Raw genomic sequence first — 11,081 nt, 5'->3', positions numbered from 1 at the left:
TACAGTATGATTCTTTTTAATCGAGTTATAGATAAATATTGCAGAATGTAAAAACCTTTGTAAATCCAGAAACTCTTTCGAGAGAGAGACAGGGCACAGCTGCAGAGAGTCTTGGGGAGTTCAGGGGAAAAACCCCAAAGTTTTCAGTGTTTAGCATCTCCCACCCTGTCGTCACTGACAGCAAACACGGCTTCAGCCTCAGGAAAACACGGAGAGTCAGGGATTTTACAGATCCTGGTCTCACCTCAGCCTCTCAGCAGGTACAGTCTGCAGGGAGAGGGAAGAAAAAGGGTCAGAATGGACAGCCTACTTCCAGAAAATCATCACCATTCATAAAGCACTAAGCAGAGCTGTAAGAACTTCCCCAAAGGTTCATTTCCCTGCGGACTGAGGGCTCTCAGTTGAAGCACAGGCTGGACCTGCCAGGGACAGACTCCAGGAACCCCAGAAGTAAAAGCCACTGGGCCAATTCCATAAAACATTCCAAAATCAGGCTCCTAGGATGTGACCATCTCCTCTCTCACCTGGAGGTGGAAGCACAAGGAATGATCTTCCCTCCTGTGGGTTTTCTGGGATCTGCAGTGAACCGCAGGGGGAAGAAAACAAAGCCTGAATGTTTCGCACGACTGGAACAGAAAAGTGGGGAAAAGGGAGGCAGGGGCACTGCTGGGGTGATAACTGGGATCCAGCCTCTCCACACCAATGGAAGCAGAGACTGAGTGACAGAGCCTTTGGGACCACTTTGCTGGGATTCATAGGAAAACGGGTGAGTTTTATTTTGGCAGTAAAGCCAAGCTGCTTCTCACCTCATCAGCCGGGTACAGCAGCAGCACCCGCAGGAACCTGGCCAGGTGGCTCTGCCTGGCAGAGGGCTCCCCACTTCCTGGGAATTGTGTGCTACGGGGCTGTGCCACTGGCCATTAAAACAGTTCCCACCTGGCCCTTCACAAAGGCAAGGTGCTTTTTCCATACAGCAAATGGTTTTTGAATTAAGAAGGTAACACTGGTAATACTCAACTGGAGAAGAAAAAAGTGAGAGCTGTAAAATTTTCCTACGCCAGGCAAAAAAGAAAGCCAAATTAAAACCAAAACAAAAACTAACATAACAATGAAAAAAACAAACCATATCAAGCATGCTTCAAGAGAGTTTAAATCTGAATGAAGTAACTTACTTAGAAGCTTGAAAAGCTGCAATGCTGCAAAAATCTAATGCTGCAAAAAAAAAGGTGCCTTCCCATCCAAACCCATCTGGAATTCCACAATTCTGTGAACAGCTCCGGGCAGAAGGACTAGATTTCCATTGTGGTTCGAAAATGCTGCTGCAAGAACACGAAGAGAGATTTCATATACTGTTAAAGTGGCACAACCACATCAAAAATTACGTTTGGAGGTAAAGTGGCAACTCTGCAATTCCAGCTTCTGATACCAAGGACACACGGAGGGCTGAAACCTGGAGGTCCTTACATGACAGGATTTCTAGATTTCTAGAGTTACCCATCCCCAGTTTGCTGCTTAGGGTTAGAAAAGGTGGAATTCTGTTCTTAAGGGGTTACCACATACCATCAACGTGAGAGACGGGGATGCTGATGTTTGATCAGAGTCCTGGAGCAGCCTGGAGCACGCTGGCTTCCCGAACCAGGTCTGCTGCCTTGTCCGTGTAGGGGTAGGGCTTTGTCCTCAGCCTCAGCAGGATCTGTCAGCAAAGGAGGAGAGAAAAGTAGAGTGCACCGGCTCCCAAGTGTGGGGTACCATGTGCTGCTAAGGAAGACCACGTGCTGAAAGTGGTTGGAAGCCGGGTGGGTTTTGGGAGGACAAATTCCATATTACTTCTGCAGGATTCTGTCTACAGTTCCTGCTCTACAAACCAAATACATCAAACGACAACAACAAACAAACAAAAAAACACCACATTAAATCAACAACAACAAAATAATTACTCCTACCTCAATAACCCCATACTGCCCCAAACCATTCCAAGGAGGGCGGCAGGAGGGGCTGGCAAAGGCAGGGCCCCGCCGGGCCCCCCTCGCCGCTGCCATCCTTCTCCAGCGCCGCCGCTGAGCCGCCTTCAGCCCAAAACCCACCCAAAAATACCCCAAAATCGTCCTAAATGCCCCCAAAAAACCCACCCAAAACTACCCAAACCCTCCTAAAAATATCCAAAAAACTCACCATAAAATGCCTCAAAACCAACCCAAAACCGTCCCAAAAATATCCCAAAAAATCCACCCAAAAATACCCTAAAACCCACCAAAGAATACCCCAAAGCCCTCCCGAGAATACCCGAAAACCCTGCCCATAAACACCCTGAAACCCCAAATTAACCACTCTGAACCCCAAAATATCCCTGAGCTCCCCATACCCCAAAATTTCCTTCCCAAACCCCAAATTCCCCCCCGACCCCCAAAATTCACTTCTGGGTCTCGTCCTCGGGGGCCGGCGGCTGCCGGGGCCCCCCCAGGCCCGCGGGCGGCGCCCCCAAACCCGGGGGGAGTTCGGGGTCCGAGTCGGGGTCGTCCTCATGAGCCACCAGCCTGGGGACCCAAAAACCGGGGGGAACCCCGAATCGGGGGGGGACCCAAAATTGGAGGGGGTCCTGGGGGGTTCTGGAAGGTTTTTGGGGCATCCCAGGAGGACTTTTGGGGTCTCAGGGGGTTTTGGGGGTCCCAGGAGGAATTTCAGGGGTCCTAAAGGGAAATTTGGAGGTCACAGGGGGAGTTTTGGGGTCCCAAAGAGAATTTTGGGCGTCCCAGGGAGGGCTTTGGAGTCCTGGGGAGAATTTTGGAGGTTTCAGGGGGTTTTTGGGAGGAATTTTGGGGGTCCTGGGGGGGGGGGTTGGGGTCCTGAAGGGAATTTTGGGGGTCTCAGGGGGTTTTTGAGGGTCCCAGGGGGATTTTTGGGGCTTCTGAAGGGAATTTTTGGGTTCCCGAGGCTGTTTTTGGTGATCCCGGGGCTGTTTTGGGGGGATCCCGCCGGGTATTTTTGGGGGTCCCGGGAGTGTTCTTGGGGTCCCCCCTCACCAGTCCATGGCCGGCTCCACTCCCCGGTTCCCGGTCAGCGCCAGCGCCTTCGCCCTGCGGGACCGGGGGGCTCCCGGTTATTTTTGGGGGGTCCCAGAGGGTTCTGAGGGGTTCCCGGGGGGTTTTTTGGGGGTCCCGGTGGAGTTTTGGGGGTCCCGAGGGCTCCGGGGCCTGTCCGTGTGTCCCGCCCCCCCCCAATCCCATTCCCGGTGCCGGGTCCCCTCCGGCTGCTCCCGCCCGCCCTCCCCCGCTGTCCCCCCGGTGCCGCCGCCCTCAGCGCGCCGGGCCCCGAATCCCACCTCCAGCAGCGCCTCCAGAGCCGCCCGAGCCCGGTCCCACCGCCCGCCGCCATCACGGCGGCGCCGGGCTCCCGACACGTGGGGGACGGCGGCCGGCGAGGGACAGAAAGGCACAAAGCGTTCCGGTACGGACGGCGGCCGGAACGGGACAGAAAGCCTCCCTCGCCGCTGCCATCCTAATCCGGCGCCGCCGCGGAGCCGCCTCCAGCCCTCCCCTCACTCACAGACACCGCCCCGCTCGCCGCTCGCTGCCGCCCCTCGCCCCTCCCGCCGGTTTTGCCGGGCGCTGGCTGGGGGGCTGCAGTACCGCCCTGTGCCCACAAGGCGGCAGCACTTTTCAAGCGAGTCCGCGCCAAGCCACTCGCAAGAGGGAGGCCGCGGGCGGCCGGGCTGCAGTACCGCCCTTTGTCCACAAGGCGGCAGCACTTTTCAAGCGAGTCCGCGCCAAGCCACTCCCAAGAGGGCGGCCGTGGGTGGTGGGGCCACAGTACCGCCCTGTGTTCACAAGGCGGCAGCACTTTTCAAGCGAGTCTGCGCCAAGCCACTCGCAAGAGGGAGGCCGCGGGCGGCCGGGCTGCAGTACCGCCCTTTGTCCACAAGGCGGCAGCACTTTTCAAGCGAGTCCGCGCCAAGCCACTCCCAAGAGGGCGGCCGGGCTGCAGTACCGCCCTTTGTCCACAAGGCGGCAGCACTTTTCAAGCGAGTCCGCGCCAAGCCACTCGCAAGAGGGCGGCCGTGGGTGGCGGGGCTGCAGTACCGCCCAGTGCCCACAAAGCGGCAGCACTTTTCAAGCGAGTCCGCGCCAAGCCGCTCCCAAGAGGGCGGCCGGGCTGCAGTACCGCCCTTTGTCCACAAGGCGGCAGCACTTTTCAAGCGAGTCCGTGCCTAGCCGCTCCCAAGAAGGCAGCCGGGCTGCAGTACCGCCCTGTGCCCACAAGGCGGCAGCACTTTTCAAGCGAGTCCGCGCCAAGCCACTCGGTGGTTTTGCCGGGCACTGGCTGGGGGGGCTGCAGTACCGCCCTGTGCCCACAAGGCGGCAGCACTTTTCAAGCGAGTCCGCGCCAAGCCACTCGCAAGAGGGAGGCCGCGGGCGGCCGGGCTGCAGTACCGCCCTTTGTCCACAAGGCGGCAGCACTTTTCAAGCGAGTCCGCGCCAAGCCACTCCCAAGAGGGCGGCCGTGGGTGGTGGGGCCACAGTACCGCCCTGTGTTCACAAGGCGGCAGCACTTTTCAAGCGAGTCTGCGCCAAGCCACTCGCAAGAGGGAGGCCGGGCTGCAGTACCGCCCTTTGTCCACAAGGCGGCAGCACTTTTCAAGCGAGTCCGCGCCAAGCCACTCCCAAGAGGGCGGCCGGGCTGCAGTACCGCCCTTTGTCCACAAGGCGGCAGCACTTTTCAAGCGAGTCCGCGCCAAGCCACTCGCAAGAGGGCGGCCGTGGGTGGCGGGGCTGCAGTACCGCCCAGTGCCCACAAAGCGGCAGCACTTTTCAAGCGAGTCCGCGCCAAGCCGCTCCCAAGAGGGCGGCCGGGCTGCAGTACCGCCCTTTGTCCACAAGGCGGCAGCACTTTTCAAGCGAGTCCGTGCCTAGCCGCTCCCAAGAAGGCAGCCGGGCTGCAGTACCGCCCTGTGCCCACAAGGCGGCAGCACTTTTCAAGCGAGTCCGCGCCAAGCCACTCGGTGGTTTTGCCGGGCACTGGCTGGGGGGCTGCAGTACCGCTCTCTGCCCACACGGCGGCAGCACCGCGCCGTCCCCGCCGGCACGGCCTCGGCAGCGAACGCCCCAAAGCGTCCGCGCGGGAAAGAACGGAACAAAAAGCCTGCCTGCGACCCGACAGGAACCGAAAGAAAAAAGCTTTCCTCCTAAACTGCATTTCAATATGCTTTATTTTTCTATTTTTCATATTTATATTCACATTCGGATTTGTAATGGATATTGATGGAAAATTATATTTTCATAATTTCTTACATTTATTCCTATTATATTTTATTTCAGATTTTTATACGTATCTTAATAGGTATCAGTAGAAGTCAGGGGAGGGTGTGTGGCTGGGGGCGGGGCCAGGGGAGGGGGTAAGGACGGGGGGGGTTAGGGGGAGGGGGTCAGCATTGGGGGCGTGGTTAGGGGCGGGGTCAGGGTGTGGGGGAGGGGGTGGAGGGTGGGTCAGGGAAGGGGTTAGGGTAGAGGGAGGATTCAGGGTGGGGGTGTGGCTACCAGACAGACCCCTCCCCTACCCAAAAAGATTGTCAGGCGCAGCAGTAGAAAATTTGATGCTACCAGGGAGTAAAAATTTTTATTTTTACTTTGATGCTCCCAGGGAGTAGAAATTTTTATTTTTAAAGTTGTTTTCTTTTTTTACTTCCTCGGAGCACAGTATTTTCTACTCCTGCTTTTTTATTCTAAGTACAGAAAGGAAAAAAAAGAGAGAAAGAGAAGGAGACAGTGAGAAGAAGAGGAGAGAGTGATAAGGAGAGAGAGAGGGAGAAGAAGAAAAGGAGAGAGCAGGAAGAGGAGAGAGTAAGGAAAAAGAGAGATGAGGAAGACAAGAGAGTGAGAAGAAAAAGAGGAGAGAGGAGGAAGAGGAGTGAGAAGGGAGAGAGATGAAGAAGAGTGTGAGAAGGACAGGAGAGAGCAAGAAGAAGAGGAAAGCGTGAGAGGAAGAAGAGAGTGTGAGAAGGAAAGGAGAGAGTGACAAGAGGAAGAGAGAGGAGGAAGAGGAGTAAGTGAGAGGAAGAAGAGGAGAGAGGAGGAAGATGAGAGAGAGGAGAGAGTGAGATGAAGAGGAGAGAGTGAGAAATGGAGAGAGTGGGAGGAAGAAGTGAGAAGAAGAAGAAAGGAGGAAGAAGAGAGAGGAGGAAGAGGAGAAAGTGAGAGGAAGAAGAGGAGACGGAGAGGAGGAAGAGGAGAGAGAAGAAGAATAGGAGAGAGGAGGAAGAGCAGCGAGTGCGAAGGAGGAGAGAAGAGGAAGAGGAAAGAGAGAGAAGGAAAGGAGAGAGTGAGATGAAGAGAGTGTGAGAAGAAGAGGACAGAGTGAGAAGAGAGAGTGAGAAGAAGAGGAGAGAGGAGAAAGAGGAGAGAGTGAGAAGAAGAGGAGAGAGTGAGAAGAGAGAGGAGGAAGAAGTGAGAGGAGGAAGAGGAGAAAGTGAGGAGAGGAGGAAGAGACTGAGAAGAAAAGGAGAAAGATGAAGAAGAGAGTGAGAAGAAGAGGAGAGCGTGAGAAGAAGAAAAGAGAGTGAGAACAAGAAGAGGAGAGGAAGAGGAGAAAGTGAGAAAAGGAGAGAGGAGGAAGAGGAGCAAGTGAGAAGGAGAGAGTGAGATGAAAAGGAGAGTGTGAGAAGAAGAGAGAGTGAGATGAAGAAGAGGAGAGTGAGAGGAGAGAGTAAGATGAAGAGGAGAGAGTCAGAGGAAGAAGAAAGAGGAGGAAGAAGAGAAAGTGAGAAGAAGAGGAGAGGAAAAGGAGAGAGAGAGGAGGAAAAGGAGAGAGAGAAGAAAAGGAGAGGTGAGAAGTGGAGAGAGTGAGGAAGAAGAAGAGAGAGGAAGAAGAGGAGAAAGTGAGGAGAAAGGAGGAAGAGGACAGAGTGAGAAGAAAAGGAGAGAGTGAGATGAAGAAGAGGAGAGGGTGAGAAGAATAAGAGGAGAGAGTGAGAGGAAGAAGAGGAGAGAGGAGGAAGAGGAGAGAGTGAGGAGAAAAGGAGAGAGAGATGAAGAGAGTGTGAGAAGAGGAGAGAGTGTGAGGAGAGAGTGTGAGAAGAGGACAGAGTGAGAAGAAGAGAGAACTAGAAGAGGAGAGAGGAAGAAGAGGAGAGGAGGAAGAGGAGAAAGTGAGGAGAGAGGAGGAAGAGGAGCGAGTGAGAAGGAGAGAGTGAGATGAAGAAAAGGAGAGTGTGAGAAGAAGAGGAGAGTGAAAGGAGAGAGTAAGAAGAAGAGGAGAGTGTCAGAGGAAGAAGAAAGAGGAGGAAGAGGAGAAAGTGAGAAGAGGAGAGGAGGAAGAGGAGTGAGAAGAAAAGGAGAGAGCGAGAAGAAGAGGAGAGAGAGTGAGAAGAAGAGGAGAGAGGAGGAAGAGGAGTGAGGAGAGAGGAGGAAGAGGAGTGAGGAGAGAGGAGGAAGAGGAGTGAGGAGAGAGGAGGAAGAGGAGTGAGAAGAAGAGGAGAGAGCGAGGAGAAGACGAGGATAGTGAGAGGAAGAAGAAGAGAGAAGAAGAGAGCAAGAAGAAAGAGTGAGAAGAAGAAAAGGAAGAGAGTAAGAAGAAAACAGAGCAAGAAAAATAAAAGAGAGATAAAAAGAAAAACTAAAAAAGTCAGATTGGAAAGAGAAAGGCAAAAGAAAGGAGGGGTAAGGAGAAAAAGAGTGAAAGACAAACAGAAAAGGAAGCACTTGAAATGAAAGAGAAAAGCAAATAGACAAGAAAAAGAAGAAATAGAGCTGAAAACCTACAGGAAAACAAATGGAGAGACTGAACACAAGGTAGGGTTCAAGAGAGAAAGAAATAGAGAGTTAGACAAAAAAGTTAAAGTTGGACAGAAAAGGAAAAAGGGTCAGAGACAAAGACAATGATAGCAAGTGTTAGAAAGACAAAGGCTGACAAAGAAAAAAAAAAGAAGAAAACATAGTGAAACCTAGATTGAAAGAGACAGACAAAGAGACATGGGGAAATACATGTAGAGGAATGGAAGAAAATAGGGTGAGAAGGAAATAGGGTTAGAGAAACATAGAGATGTGTTAGAAATGGAAACAAAGGAAAACACAGCCAGAGACAAAGAGTTACACATGGAAGGATAAAGTGAGGAATAGACTAAAGAGGAAAGTAAGAGGCAAAGGGAGAAAAAGGGTGAAAATGATAGGACTCAACCACACCAAAGAAAGACAGGAGATGAATGGTGGGCAGGGCAGAGGGTAAGAGGCATCATTATTAGGGCTGATTAATCTTTATTCCCTTAAACTTCAGCAATACACAGGGAAACAATGCATACAAATGCAAGTACAGAGACAAATACAACAAAGAATACATCATACCTAGGCACACAAGTACAAGTCCAATTTACATACAGCAAAATACATCAAAAGACAGGAACAACTGCAAAGACAGAACAATATAATGTACTACAAGCCAAATACATATCGACACAATATAACCGTGTCTCCATTTCAGAAAAGTCCACAACGCTTTTATTGTTATGACGCACCCGGAACAAAAACGGCGCAAAACGCTCCGCCGACGTGCACGCCCCCTTCGCGTTACGCACAAACTCACATTCACGGCAACTCGCTCCGGAGACTCCCAAAAAATCCTCCTGCCTGATGAAAACCCCCCCTGAAAGGCAAAGGCCATACACACAAGGTTGTATCTGCTCCACACACACACACAGCTGCAGACACAAGCACACACAAACTCTCACAGACAGACACAGACAGTCACACTCTCACACATTCTTCTGCTGACACGCTGGCTGCCACCCTTACGTGAAACGCTGCACTGAAGAATATGCTTAAACGCTTCTTCTGACCGCAGGACCTCCATGTCAAATGGTAGATTCCAGGAAATTCTGTAGGGACCCGGGGACCTACAAGACAAGGGGAGGCGGTCAGTGACTGACTATCTGAGAGCTAGGAGCTATACCAACTCTGGGCCCATCAGTGTTGTACCCCAAACCCCGTAGAGAACAGATGAACGGCAAAGCTTTATAACTGCTCTACCTGAGCGTGACTACTTGCCCGGGCAAGGCAGCTCCGATCATAATTGCCACAACAGAGGTGCATACAACATAAGCCAACGTAGGTACATACAGTATAAGCACAAACAACATAAGCCAACGTAGGTACGTACAGTATAAGCACAAACAACATAAGCCAACGTAGGTACATACAGTGTAAGCACAAACAATATAAGCTAACATAGGTAGGCGCAACATACGCACATACAATAGAAGCAGACACAGGTAGGTGCATCATAAGTGCATACAACGTAAGCTGACAGAGATACAAGATAAGTGAGGACTTGATATAATTCTCCAGAAGACTAATTTTTGAGCCCTATATCCTTTGAGAAGGCAGATGCTACGGAACTACTGTGGTCAGGTGATGAGGGGCTAATAAGCTCCGTACGGAAGTCCATGAGAAGGGCTACCAAAACTGAGAATGAAGATGGATGAGAACATCTCGTGTACATCGTCCGGACCCAAAAAGTGAATATGTAAAAATGCCAGAATAATTGATATCCGGGAAGGTACGTGAGCAAAATATGGCCAATACGGCACAAAATGATGTTGCTAAAGCATGGAGATGTAACAAAGGCCTATGACACAGACAACGTGACACGGACACAGACAACGTGACACGGACACAAGTGGAAACTGCCTGGCAATTTCACCTTATGGACCCAAGATTCCTAGCCCAAGATGAGCCATGGGCTGATGATGCCAAAGAAAAGAAAGCCCTAGGGCAGTAGCACTTGATGATGACATGCAACTCCTTTCAAGATGTTAGTGCCAAAGCACTTAAGAGGAAGCCTAAGAAGCTCAGTAGGCCTAGAGAAGGAAGAAATGACTACAGGGTGACTGTAGCTATAGCTCCAGACATGAAGGCAGGCTCCTATGGTGAAAAGATCCACGACAACGTCAAGAGTCAAAGAAGGCCGCCGATGCGAACGTCACGAGAACCAGAGAGGGATCGGAACTGCCCTGCCCAGCGAAGACTCTGGGGGGGCTGAGGAGAAACCCTCTCCCTTTGCTCCCGAGGGGCCCGTCCCACTATGGGCCTATTCTCCAAGCTAACATCAAATAGCCTCCTGTGATAGTAAAGGTTTTCCCCCCATCTCCCACCTACTGGCCCCAGCACTTGGCTTTTGCAAGACAACCGGATGGAATCCAATGTCAGTTGGATGTGGACGGCGAGACGTTCTCTGCATCAGCTTCGGTGCTGCTGTTTCCAAACTTCAGCTACGCTCCTCCTCAGGGTACCTAAGACAAAACAGAAAATGCAACTAGTGCCCACGAAAAGAGGAATCCCCGAAACTCCGACACACCGCTGCCCCGGCTCACCTGAAGTCTCAATTTGACTCCACAAGCTGCCTGGAGGATACCTGAAAAACAAAAGGGTACACACTTAGCATGCTGCTGCATAAGGGTCACCTGTGAGTCACTGTGCCAAAATGCCAACTCACCCGCTCGCCTCTGTTCCTTCACACAGCTAGGGCAGCGACAGCACCTGCAAAAAAACAAAGCAAAACAACCCACACTGAGATACTGTGAAAACAACATCCCCCTGACCTGAAAAGCACACCCACCCAGACCTTACGCTTGCACCCACCTGGCCTTGGACATCCAGACATCCGGACCAGAGACATCTTGCAAGATGACTGCCTAAAATAAAACAAAGTAACCAAGAGTGGATGCTTACAATTGCACCAAAACCTGAAACCTGAGCAAGAACAACTCCTTCTGTCCACTGCTCACCTGGCACACAGGGCCTTGACTGCTGCTATCTGCCTGGACCTCCTAAAAATAAAGGCAAAGAACACTGCTCTAACACGGTCACCCTTTAGGCTGCTCCTGCAAGTGCAAACAATGACTGACCTGATCATGGCAGCACCCTCACCCAGGACTGGGGCTCTCTGCCACTGATCTGAACTGTCTGCATCTGAAAGGAAGTTAGGACTAGTGTCAAATGGCTGCAGGACAACTTAACAGCACCAAACATGTTATGTCAATCTCCTGATACAATCTAGAGCCCAACTACACCCTGCAAATTACAAATTTCAAGTCCCCA

General features: G+C 51.9%; 1 protein-coding gene across 7 annotated transcripts; it reads right to left on the bottom strand.

Moving 5' to 3' along the window:
- LOC146767459 (UBX domain-containing protein 1-like) lies at nucleotides 1-10,846 on the bottom strand. 7 transcript variants are annotated; one of them, XM_085581083.1, is made up of 7 exons: nucleotides 3,320-3,403; nucleotides 3,021-3,074; nucleotides 2,415-2,534; nucleotides 1,561-1,693; nucleotides 1,173-1,319; nucleotides 525-576; nucleotides 1-267 (listed from the first exon to the last, which is right to left on the bottom strand). In XM_085581083.1, exons 1-4 carry the CDS (start codon nucleotides 3,370-3,372, stop codon nucleotides 1,684-1,686), a joined length of 237 nt encoding a protein of 78 aa, XP_085437209.1. In that variant the 5' UTR covers nucleotides 3,373-3,403; the 3' UTR covers nucleotides 1-267; nucleotides 525-576; nucleotides 1,173-1,319; nucleotides 1,561-1,683. The 7 variants fall into 7 exon arrangements, 3 of the variants coding, with proteins under 3 accessions (XP_085437209.1, XP_085437210.1, XP_085437208.1); XM_085581084.1 differs by having other exon boundaries at nucleotides 1,173-1,316; XM_085581082.1 differs by having other exon boundaries at nucleotides 1,173-1,693.
- Nucleotides 10,847-11,081: the final 235 nt, after the last annotated feature.

This window comes from Lonchura striata, chromosome 5 (genome assembly GCF_050655825.1).
Source record: "Lonchura striata isolate lonStrDom1 chromosome 5, ASM5065582v1, whole genome shotgun sequence".
Taxonomy (NCBI): domain Eukaryota; kingdom Metazoa; phylum Chordata; class Aves; order Passeriformes; family Estrildidae; genus Lonchura; species Lonchura striata.
This window is presented reverse-complemented; position numbering and strand designations above follow the sequence as displayed.

Bases quoted from the DNA above. Each gene is read 5' to 3' on its own strand.
- LOC146767459 (XM_085581082.1), bottom strand. From the start codon at position 3,372: ATGGCGGCGGGCGGTGGGACCGGGCTCGGGCGGCTCTGGAGGCGCTGC. The intron at 3,075-3,319 runs GTGGGATTCGGG...CCGGTCCCGCAG, and splicing joins CTCTGGAGGCGCTGCTGGAG to GGCGAAGGCGCTGGCGCTGA. The intron at 2,535-3,020 runs GTGAGGGGGGAC...TTGGGTCCCCAG, and splicing joins GTGGAGCCGGCCATGGACTG to GCTGGTGGCTCATGAGGACG.